Source organism: Choloepus didactylus, chromosome 2, assembly GCF_015220235.1.
Source record: "Choloepus didactylus isolate mChoDid1 chromosome 2, mChoDid1.pri, whole genome shotgun sequence".
NCBI lineage: Eukaryota > Metazoa > Chordata > Mammalia > Pilosa > Megalonychidae > Choloepus > Choloepus didactylus.
The window spans coordinates 105,972,676-105,984,972 of record NC_051308.1 but is presented as its reverse complement, the minus strand read 5'-3'; the positions used below and the strand labels follow the sequence as shown (position 1 = coordinate 105,984,972).

General features: G+C 41.9%; 2 protein-coding genes across 6 annotated transcripts in view; one reads left to right on the top strand and one right to left on the bottom strand.

Moving 5' to 3' along the window:
* AIM2 (absent in melanoma 2) overlaps positions 1-12,297 on the bottom strand; it is a 154,907-nt gene that overhangs the window by 127,026 nt on the left and 15,584 nt on the right. The window lies entirely within an intron of this gene.
* The window catches only part of CADM3 (cell adhesion molecule 3), a 28,609-nt gene continuing 27,972 nt past the window's right edge, over positions 11,661-12,297 (top strand). For both annotated transcript variants that reach the window (XM_037825617.1, XM_037825616.1), the window contains exon 1: positions 11,661-11,900. In XM_037825617.1, the coding sequence (XP_037681545.1) occupies positions 11,819-11,900 (82 nt within the window). In that variant the 5' untranslated portion in view covers positions 11,661-11,818. The remainder of the gene's footprint in view (positions 11,901-12,297) is intronic.

Sequence of the window (12,297 nt, the reverse complement as noted above, 5' to 3'; positions counted from 1 at the left end):
TGAAAGGTTAAGTATCTTGCTCAGTGTTACACAGCCAGTAAGTAGCTATCATTTACATAAATACACACTTAAAAATATATAAAATGTAACATATACACATGTATTATTTTAGGCTTTTTTTCCTATTCTAACTTACTATTTTCACTTAACAATACATCTTGGGTATCTTTCCATGTTGGCACATATAAATTTACTTCATTCTGTTTAACTGTTAGGTGTTATTACAAAGTATAGATATAGCATAATTTATTTAACCAATTTACGATTGATGGATATTTAGGTTGTTTTCAATTCTTCACTAATGGAAACAATGATGTGATGCACATCCCTATACATAAATCATTCTATAGCACAGATTTGTGGAAATGGTGCTGCTAGTACTTCCATTATAAATTTTGATACATTCTGCCAAAATACCCTCCAAAAAGGCTATGCCGATTTACATTCTCACTAACAATGTATGATGGTGCCTGTTTTCCCATACACTTGCCAACACTGAATATTATCTATCATTTTAATTTTTAACAATACAATGGGTCTCTATGATGCTTTTTAAATAATCTAGGGTCTCTCTGTTGGTTATGTTTGTTAGACAACTATATTTTCTGAGAATAATCACATCCTTTGCCTATTAATCGAATTTTGTGTCTTTTTATGACTATTTTTCTGTTGGATATTTTGTGTATTATCAATTTTAACACTTTGGTATAAATATTGTAAACAAGATTCTCCAAGTCTGTAACATGCTTTTTAATTTTGTGTATGACATCTACAATTATATCAATTTTAAATCTCCTGCAGTCAAATTTGTCAGTCCTTTCCTTCATGGATTCTGGATTTTGTGTCTTTCTCAGGAAGTCCTTTCCCACTCCAATATTACAAATATTTTCAATATTTTTAAATAAAATTGTTTTTTTTTAAATTTAGCACTTCAGTCCATCTGAAATTTATTCTTGAATATGGTATGAGGGAGGGTTCTAAGTACACCCTCGTTCCCCACCCATCTCAACTGTCAAATAGACAACCAATTATTCTTGAGCCATTCCTTAAACAGTCCAACCCCTAGGCGCTAATTAGAAATGTAGTATAATGATGATCTGCTTCATACACAGAATTCCTGCACTGGGTTTTGACTATGTTCTCTTTTCTGTTCCATGGATCTATTTATGCATTCCTGTGTGGATGCTGCACTGTTTTAACTGCTATAATTTTAACATAACTTAGGATATCTGGCAAGCCCTCCTCTCCTCTCACCCCATGTGTGTTTTCAAAATAATTGTGGCTATACTTGGACTTTATTTTCCAAGAGAATGTTAGAATTGGCTGGTCAAGTTACATAAAATATCCTACTGGGGTTTAGTATGGGATTGCACTGAATTTACAGATTAACAGGAAGAAAGAATTAATATCTCTACCACACTGAATCTGAGGAATAATCTTTCAATACCAGTTCAGTAACATAATATCCTGCAACAAAATTTTTCCAACTGACTTATCTTTGATAAAGATAAAACCCTTCAGTTCTTGGTTTTCAAGTCCCATCCTCCCCAATTTGGTTTAAATCCAGCTCACCTTTATTCACATCCACAGAGTTTTTCAAACAAACTAACATACCTATTTTATCCTAAATAATCCTTCATTTTCCTTGCTAACACTGCTATGCAATGAGAAGAGGAAGAAAGCAGATGTACCTCTGCCTACACTACTCATTCCTGAGGCACTGGCACTCTGGGTCTTTCAAGTCCACCATTGACTTCAGGAGGCAAGAATGGGTATATTTTTATTAGCTTAAAGAGATCTGAGATTGAGAGCAAGAAGAGGGTCTTTCTGTGATTAAATAACAATAGCAACATACTATTCTAACTGCATTCATGAGAGACAGAACTGGGTTTTGAACTTGGCAAAAGATAACGGGATTTGTTGCTTGAAGAGACCTTACTGGAGTCCATTCTCACAGTATGCAGGTTGTTTCCTACCAGTATCTCTGACAGATGAAATAAATATTAGAAGGAAATGAGGGAAGGTTAAAGGAACTGGGATGATTCTACCTGGGAAGAGAAGACTGAAGTTAAACTGAAAAATGTTTTATGTGTACATTCAAAACTCAGGAGTTGGGTGGTAGAGCTTCTAAGGAGCTGGGGAGAGGCTGCATTACAGCAAAGCAACCACACTGAGGGAGCAGAGGATCAGGAATGGTGAGGGGTCAGCGTGGCCACACGAGGGTAGCAGAGAGCAGGCTATGCCCAGCCATAGCAAAAAGAAGACACGTGAGTAAAAGTGGAAAAGCAATTGGGACTACACATGAATGTAGGAGAGAATCCCTAAACTTGTCAGTCTCCTTTCTGGCTTAGCCACAGGAATAGCAGAAAAAAATGCCAACCTGACAGGCATGGACGTGTGGGTACGCTGGTCCACAGTGAAGCCCTAAGTTTGGAAGCTCTGGAGGCAACCCTTACCAGATGTCATTAAATTACTATTTACCTGGGGAGAGAATACAATTCTAGCTGTAGGAAGCTCTGGAATTTTAAGGTATAAAAAGGTCTTGGGATCAAAATGGACCACAAATTGACCACTTAGCGAAGGAAGACAATTTCAAAATAAGAACAGAAAAACATTCAAAAGACAGCATCTCTTGTTCAACCGGTAACAATCATGGCCTTACCTTCTGGGACAAGTTCTGAACCCAACTGTCTGAGAAAAAATAATGAGAGAAGAGGTACTGAAAATATGAAAGAACTGGCAAAAGGTTAAGAATTAGGATATTTCACCTGATATACAGGAAGCTGAAGGGCAATTTAATAACAGTCTTAAGGCCTCTGGAGGGACATTACATAGAGGCTGGTAAAGGGAAAGAGATGTTTTCTTTCACTGAACCAGAGAGAAAGCTTTAATGGAAGTGAGAGGTTTACTTTGGAGCTTGATTGTAAGGTTAAAGTGTTAAATCAGAGAATTTGGACATTCTTCTCTAAATGTGATGGAAAAGGATAGTCTCTTTCTTTCATTCATTTATTCAACTATTTAATAAGCACCAATTATGTACCAGGCACTGTTAGATGCAATAAATATCCTTCTATTTCCTGGCAACACAACTTGGATCAAAATACACATGGTTTCTGTTCTCATGGAACTTATATTTACTGGCAGTGGGGGGGAGAGCAGACCATAAATAAACAAGCAAAAGATAAATTATTAAGAAAACAGCAAAAAATAATAAATGATTGCAGAAGAATGGGAAGGCTTCTCAGAGGTGACATTTAAACTGAGATATGAAAGAAAGAAGGTGCCAGCTCTGCACAGAATAGAGGAGGGGCATTCCAGGTCCGAAAGACCAATCAGGGCAGAAGTTTAGGACAGGCATAAGATTTTTTTTTAAAGTGTGGCTACAATGAAGTGGGAGCATTACATGAGTTCAGAGAAAGAGGCAAGCACCAGATTGTGCAGGATTTTATAAACAAAGTTAGCCATCACTGGAGAGGAGGGGTCAAGAAAATTATTTTTTGAAAGAATCAGTGACTTTTTTTGGTTTTAAGATGTAACAAAACTGTGTTCTAATGAGCTATTTACACTTACGATTCCCTTGGAAGTCAATGAGCTCTTTGTGAGGAGATGCAGGTTGCGATGTGTTGTTTCTCAGGATTGTCAGGTCCTAAGAAACACTTAGGAGCAGCTGTTAACAGTAAGGTCAGGAATCTTTATTATTAACATATGGAATCATATTCTCCTGGGCCCCTAAAATATTTTTAACAGGTTCCCCCAGGTAACTGTTATAATCAGGCACAGATGGGTATAGTGACTTGCTGGAATGAACAGGAATATTACAAAAATTAAACTAAGATCTAAAACTAAATTAAGATCTCAGCTCCATCAGTTAATGTGTGATTTGTAAGGGGTTACCAAATTTCACAAGCCTCATTTTTCTCATCTGTAAAATGGAGACACTACTTCCCACAAGTCATAGAGCCATGCATAAAGACTAAAAGATATATTTCAAAATACAGGCCCATAGAAGGCATTCCACAGATGTTGAATGAATAAACAGATTCACGAATATATGAAATGTATGTATGAATGAAAAGATTATACACAAACACACACACTCACTCTTTCCAATGCTTGTTATTTTGAGTCTGCAATGTTCCTTATCACCAGCAGAGAGCCCAGAATCTCAGATAGTGGAGGTGTTATTCTGGATGAGAGGCCAATCTCCACCCTCTGTCTCCTACTACTTCTCCTCCCTTGTCCCATTGAACTGGCCTAGCTATTCTGCATCGCCAGCTCTGCCCCTTGCCACCTTTACCCTTCCCTAAAACAGAAAATAACTCCCTTGTCTTTCCACTCCCTCCATTCTGCCCTGGAGCTGACCCCAGCCAGTTACCAGGGAGTTGTTCTGGGTAACAGGTGCTACTGAATGCACGCTGCTTCTGCCAGGAACTGCCTAGGGTGACCATCCACGCAGTTTGCCCAGGACTTTCCTGAGAAAGTCTATAGTCCCATGAAAACCAGGATGGTTGGCCACCCCTTCTTCTATGAAACTTTATGACCCAGTTGTTCATTTAATCTGGAGATTGCAGTCTCACTGTGCATCACTGTGCAACTGTGTGCTCTGCAGCACTGCACTGTGTACTGGTAAGTGGGGCCTATAACTGTGTTCTGGGTGTATTAGCACATTACCCACAGTATATAAGACAAGACCACACTCAGTGGGTCCTATTTAATGTCATGGTACTAGGTTTGTGGCCTTCAGAAGGGTCAGACTTCTACATCAACTGGTGTGTTTCCTCTAATACATCCATCCACCACTGCCAGAATTATCTTTCTGAAATGCAAACCTAGCACTGTCATTTCAATACTCACAACCTTCAACGATTCCTTGGGTGCACAATGAAGGGCAATCTCGAGCATAAATTCCCTTCACAATCTGGCCACAACTGACTACTGTTTCCTACTTGACTGCAACTGCATATGTTGTTCCCTCTCTCGGAGTGACTTTCATACTTTCCACACCTGACCAACTGTTAGTCATTCCTTAAGGTTCTCTACAAATTTAATGTCTGCCTTTTCTCTGCTTCCACCATCCCTTACATATAATTTTACTGCACCACTTACCATGTGGTGTGGTAATTATGTGTTTGCATTCTTATCTTTTACTGGACTAGGAATTCCTTGAAGGTAGGTTTCATGTAGTACTCACCTTTGTATTCTCAAATCTCTAGCACCAGAAATCGACATTTGTTAGAGCAGTTTTTAACAGTCACTAAACTGTCATATTGGTTTTAATTATCAGGTATTTTTAATCTGGAATCCAACCCTATCTCTGACTCTTGCATTATTCCTCACAGATAAAATGAGACTCAAAACTGGGGTGGAAATTGGGGACAGGTCAAGAACATCCATTGAGTGTTTTATTTTATAATTTTGAAAGAAGTTAAAACCTGGAAATTTATAGCCTTTTATAAAATAACCAGGTCAAAACAACCAATTTCAACTAGTCTTGTGCATGGCATATAGACACTCCAACTATGAATGAAAGAATGAGTTAATAAGTCAATGCACAAATAAATTACAGATCAGTAAGTTCTTTTCTGGATATGTGATTTTTTGTGTTTATACATATGCAGGTATGTTCACCAGGTATGGCTATAAAATTATGAAACTCATATTTGATTTTGTTTTGACAAATAGATGAGAATTCCACTAGTCAGAATTATTCTAGAACTCCTCTTTGGGAATTGCTTGAAGAACCAAGAACCAGCAGATAAGTCCACCTTGAAACCATTTACTATTATTTCACAGTCATGTCTTGTTTTTGTATTACCCAACATGCCCCACCATTATCTATAAGGTTTGGATCCCAAAGACATTTGGCAATTTTCAAAATTAAAAGCCAACCTCAAAGGATGAAAATTTTCCACAACTGAAGTTATGCAAAAGAATGTGGCATGTTCTAAAGTCAACTCCAAAAATTAGAGTATCTTGAATAAGTGGATGAAAATGTGTATATACGTGTCTTAAAATCAGCCACCTTATCTTTTGCATGTCGTATCTATGTGAACACATACATTCACGTGAAGAGTATGGCAGCAAAACACAAAATGTGGTTATATGCATGCATGTGGGTCTGGAAAAATGGTTTATCAAACCTATGTGTTTATAAACATATAATTTCAGCTTAATTCAGTAGAGTAAACTAAGCATCCATACTATTCATCAGTTTTTAAGCTATGCATCAGCAATACCAAGATTCATGAAATATCATTCCTGTCCTCAAGAAACTCACAGTTAGAGGGAAAAAACACATAGATAAACCATTGCAACACAGTGAGAGAAGTGTAATAGTGGCAGCATATATCCAATATAGCAACAGCACCTAGCAAAGAGTGATTATCTCTGGGTAGAAGGTATCACGGAGGCAGCAACATCTAATCAAACTTTGGATGGATAAACACAAACACAAGTTTCATCAGGCTTAATGAGATGGGCAATCCAGGTATGGAAAACAGCATGTGCAAAGACACTGAGGCATGAAACAACACAGTATGTGTGGGAAATTACAGGCCATTTGATATTGCTGGAGCACAGAATGCCCTAGGGAGAGGAATGTGGAGCTATTTCACTGGAGAGACCACAGATAGATACCCACGTAACTGAAAATGTGTACTTTTGTTTACAGATGATTATGTGTGTCTACTGTCTTCCCATAATACATTAATCAGTCTGTAGCTGAAGCAACAGTGGCACACATATTTATTACATGATTTTATTTTTGCCTGAATTTATCACAAACATCTTCCCTGGCCTCTGTTCATTATTTGTTCTAGTCCCCCATTACTCGCTCACCTTTTACTGACCTCCCCGTGTAATCCACTTATCGTGCTCCTCTTCCCCTTGTCCTCCCCATATTGATCTCAGCCTGTCTCACAGGTCGTTCTCCTTTCTAATATCAGATGACTTCCCTTCTCTCTTTAAGACTCAAGCTCGAAATGTCCTCTTCTCTCAGAAGCCTTCCCTGGGTGAGTGTAATGGTTTAAGAATTCAGACTTTGGAGTAAGACAAATCTATATTTGAAACTGGGACCATCTTTCACTATCTTTGTGCTCTCATATCAGTCATTTTCCTTCTCCAGGTCTAACTGCCCTCCGCTGTAAAACAGGAATAATGCAAACTGCATGGAGGGCTTGTGAATATTTAAGGGACTAATAAATGTAAATAACTTAGTATAGAATCTGGTACACAGTTGGCCCTTAACAGTTATAGCCATTAGGTTAATCATAAAATTGTCTAGTGATTCTCATGCCTAAATCATATACATACGTAGGGTGATTTAATTTGTAGATATTTACCTTGGCTTTATCCGCTTTGCTAATAAGCCTTGGGGAGTTGCTCTTGCACAAATCCAATGCAAATGATGCTTCTTGGAATTGTGCAATGTGGCAACCCTGGGAAGTAAGCCTTTCTTCTCAGTTTGTTTCTTTCTATATTTTGAATATTTTAACTTTACAAATAATTTATTGAAGGTGTTAATGGGGTTTCTGAGCTGGGAGATTTGGAGCTTTTGGGAAGGAGGGATTGGGAGGTTTGGCTTGGTTTCTATTTTGTAGAACCATTTATTTAAAAAAAAGAAAAACTAGGCTACTAATAAAATTAAGTATTTTAGACATCATTCCAGTCAGAGTTAGTTAGAATTTTAGGAGAGGGTCACTCAAAAAGTATTTCTTGGCAGAAAGAGGAATAAGCACAGGCTTTCAAGTCAAGCAGACCTAGAGTTGAACCCACTATTTTCAAATTACATAATCTCATTAAACCTGTGTTTTATCCTATTTGTAAGGGAGCTAAATGAGCATATATATTCAAAATATGTATCATAAGGTCTGGCATAGAATGGATTCTCAATAAATGGTACCTGTGATCATTTTTATGTGAAAGTTGCTGTCCTAGTTGCTGGCTTAAAACAGGTTAGAATTAAGATGCTGGTTAAAACTGGCAATTAAAATAGAGTTGGTATTAGGATTAGTAGCTAGAATCTGTAATAGATTAGGTTAGGATTGAAATTAGAATTCAATTAAGGTTAGAATTAAAATGTGTACGGAGGTTATTATTAATGATGAAGTTAATTAAAACTGGATAACGGAATTAAGAATCAGTATGAGGAGTACTGGTTTAGTTGGGTGGAAAATTGAAGAGGAAAGCAATGTGAAAACCTATGCAGAATTTACTGATAAAGATCATACAGAGGAGAAGGCTTAAAGTACAAAGCAGAATCTAAATGGGTACAGGGCCAAGTCTTCTGAGTTCTTTTCCTATAGGTGCTGTCATATCCCTCCCAGATGAATATGTAAAATTCACCCCCACTCAGGCCCAGTTCTCTCCCTCCCCCCGCCCAAAGAGCAGCGTAGGGAAAGGAATGCCCAGCGCCCACACAGCTGTGTCTAGCCCAGCACTGATGCCAGCACCACATTCCAAACCCCCGCTCCCCAGGCTGTTGCTGAGTGGACAGGGGTATCCAGGAGCCAAGACGTGCCTACCTCCCCCCACCCCCAACTTTCACTGTATTTACCGGGGCTATAATTCCACTGACAACCTACTCCGGACTTTGCTCAAGTCTCTGAGAAACACATACTGTTATGTCACAGAATTTTAGAGTGTCAAGTAACCATGGAGAGCACGATCCAACATGGATACTTTTACTTTCCATATTTTTATGATTGGGATAGTCCTCATAGTCAGTTCTTTTATAGAACTCTGTTCCCAGTGGAGAGGGTACCTGTACAATGCTGGGTATGCATGTAAAAAAGGAATTAAAGTGAGTAGAGGTGGGGAATTATTCCAAATGGGGACATCACATCAGTGTAGGAGAGACCACTCTCACTCTGAGATGAGAAGGCATGAGGAATACCTCAGACTGGATACTGCTCTAGGAGTCCCGGGAATGATTCTCCTTATCCATCCCGCCCCTTCCAACCACAGGTGTATATGAAGGTTTAGGGAACGGACATCTATCTCCCTTCCCCATCCAATAATGGCATCGCCTTTACTAGCTATCTGTGTGAGCAAAGACAGTCACTTAGCTTCTCTGAGTCATTTTCCTCATGTGTTCAACAAGGGATATTGATTAGAAAACATGAAGCCCCCTTAAAACTCTAATACTTCTTTATTCTGTAATTCTAAAAGCCAATGACTGTTCCTGTTCCCAGAGACTAAGCTGCTGGCAAACTGATGCTGATGATGCAGTAAAGGGAAGAGGAGCCAGTGGGAAAAGAGCATTCCAGAGTCTCGTTTGCTAGCTCTTTACTCTCCAAAATAGCTTTCCTCTTTTCCTCCCACCCTTGGTTCTCATCCCATGCAGTTACAGTAGAGGGTGGGGCCAGACCAGCAGAATCATTAGAGAATTAAGGAGGGGAAAGGCAGAAAGGGATCACTGCAGAGCAGCAGATGGAAAAGATGATTCGTTAATCCCACATCCTGCCCTCCCCACCTCATCCATCTCTACTCTACTGCCTTCCCCACCACACACTAAACTGTCCTCTATTAAGCTCAGCTTAGATGATCTCTAAAGTTTCTTCCAGCTCCAAAGATAATACTCTTTATCCATCAAAACCCTATGACTAGGAAAACCTAATCTTCCTCCTCTGAAGCCCAATTCTCTTTTAAAATACATGCAATCCATCCTCCTCTCTGCCTGACTAACATCATGCCAACCTGGTCCCACCTCTGCCAGAAAGTACAATATTCTCTTTATCTCCTATCCACTCCCCCACCATACTCAAGCCTCTTCTCTCTCTTACATCCAGGTCTCCACATATCAGCCAGTGTCTTCCATATCCCTCAACTAAACTAGCCCCTCCATCTTCACCTCTCAGAGATTTCAAGACATCAGAACCACTGAGAAAAAGAACCCCAGGGAAACAGAATGGTTTGGAGGCACTGAGATATGTCAAGGCAGGCAAGTCAGACAGCCAAAGGTACTCAATTTCTTGCCCTGCAAAAAATTCTTATTAACTATCCAGACACTCAGAAAATTTTTAAAAGGCAGTGAGAGAAAAGTGGGGCAGCACCCTGACCATCCGAAAGGATCTCCTGGGAACATTCTCTAGGAGTCTCCATCAGTTAACATTTGTATAGAGTTTTACTGATTACAAAGTACTTCCCACATCCTGGTCCTAGAGATACTAGGTGACAGACATTAACTACATCCCAAGGGCTGAGAAACTTTGTCTTGGAGGGAGAAAGGATACCTAAACATCAGCAAAAAGAGGCACTGTCATTAACACAGAAAGAGGACTCGTCTAGGAGTTGGAAGACCTGAACCCAGATCCCTAAGGGACAAAATATTAGCCGTAGAGGTCTGAAAGGCACTTTTAAGTCATTTTGTTCAATATCCTAGGCAACATGTGTGTTTCTTACTATTAACTATCAGTGTAAACTTGGGTCGGTCACTTAATGTCCCTTGGGCCTCAGTTGCAGCTGTGAAATAAGGGGTTGGACCAGATGTTTTTTAAGGATCTTTACATATCTGAAGTTTTTGATCCTATGATTCTAAAATTGAGACACTTATTCACAAAACCTAAGCTTTAGCTATATTGTCTCAGAAGGATCCCTTCCAGAGACGTACCAAGAGGCTTCCAGGGTCCCTCAATCACAAAGAACAGCAAACCCCCAGGACTTGGGACTCTTGAGCCAAGAGTAAGAACAAACACCCTTCCTCTTCCATCTATCTTATATCTGGCCTCAGAGAAAAGAACTGCATTAGGCCCAGAAGCACTGGTCCTTAAGAGGACAGTTTCCTAAGGGTCTGTAGAGCAGACCATTTACCCAGGAATCTTACTGACTACAAACTTGAAAAGGAAGGATAAGATCCTATGAAAAATTAAGAAAAAAGAAAAAATATTGGTAGGGGGTTGGGCTAGGGGTGAAGGGCAGAATAGGGAGGTTTAAGAGGGAAAGCTACTGAGCTGCAGTTTTATAGGCTGGTTGGGCAAGAGTCTGAAGTGAATCCACTGTTTTTAGAGGGTGAGCAATTTCTTCAGCAATGGATTAAGGGAGCTATTGGATTCCCATGCCTGGGGGGTGGGGGGGTGGGGGGCGGTTGCTGGAGGATGCTTTTCAAAGGAGATTGCCTGAGTCCAGAAATTGTTGCTTGACAGATACTAGGGACTCCTGGGTCAGAGGAACTAGGGATGTACTGGTTAGGGGAATGGCCAAGATAACAAGTTATCCATTAAGGAGCTGTTCCTGGGCACACTGCTGACAGGAGGACCCCATGGGTTATGGGGATCCCCAGAAGCCAAGTGATGGAAAACAGAGCGGGAGGATTTCGAGCTAGTGGGCACGCCCTTGCCAAGGCCTGCAGTAGCCACTCTCGCCAGCTGGCCCACCGCCCTGCCCGACTCCCCTTCCTCCACCCCAAGCCTAAGAGGGGTGCGCTCTGGGTCCTGCTGCTGAGCCAGCTCCCTCCCTCCGCTCCACACCCAAGCCCGGCTGGTGGAGCTCCCGGGGGAGAGGGCGGAAGACACCACGCGACAGCACCGAGGGGGTGTGGGAGGCGGGGGGAGTGGGGAATGCGGCAGCCTGGCCCCCTCCCGCGACCAGCCCAGCCCCCGTCACCCCCCCTCCACCTCCAACAGAATGGTTTGCTCCGAGCGCCCTATTTAATCCCCGCAACTGCAGCAGCGCCGGCTCCCTCCCGGTCCCCGCCTCGGCCCCGGGCTCCTAAGCGGCTCGGGGGCGCCCTTTCAGTTCAGCATCGTCGTCTGCCCCCCTCCCCAGCTCCTGGGGACCCAGGCTCGCCAGCGCTCAGCCAGGGAGCCGGCCGGGAAGCGCGATGGGGGCCCCATCCTCCCTGCCTCTGCTCTTGCTCTTCGCCTGCTGCTGGGCGCCCGGCGGGGCCAACCTCTCCCAGGACGGTGAGTGAGGGAGGGGGCGGCGCCAGGGGAGGTGGGGAGTGACCTGGCGGGGGTTCGGGTCGGGAGTGGGGGCGGAGGGAGCTTGTAGGCTTTGTTTGGCAGCGGGGGTTGAAGTCGCCAGCCGCTGCTAATACCCTTGTGTCTGTCTCTGAGCATCCCTGTCTCTGTGGATCGTGGGGTGTGCCGGCGTGTGCACTCCCCTGTGTACACCGTCGAGTGTGTGTCTGCGTGTGCACCCTCCGGGTTTGGATCTCAGGGCTTATGTCTATTATGAGCAGCCCTGGGTCTGGATGTGTTGATGTCCGTGTGTGTGTCTGGGTGTGCGCGTCTGTGTTGGTGTCTGGTTCTGCGTTTCTGTGTCAGTATCTGTGTGTATGTCTGTGTCAGTGTGTGTTGG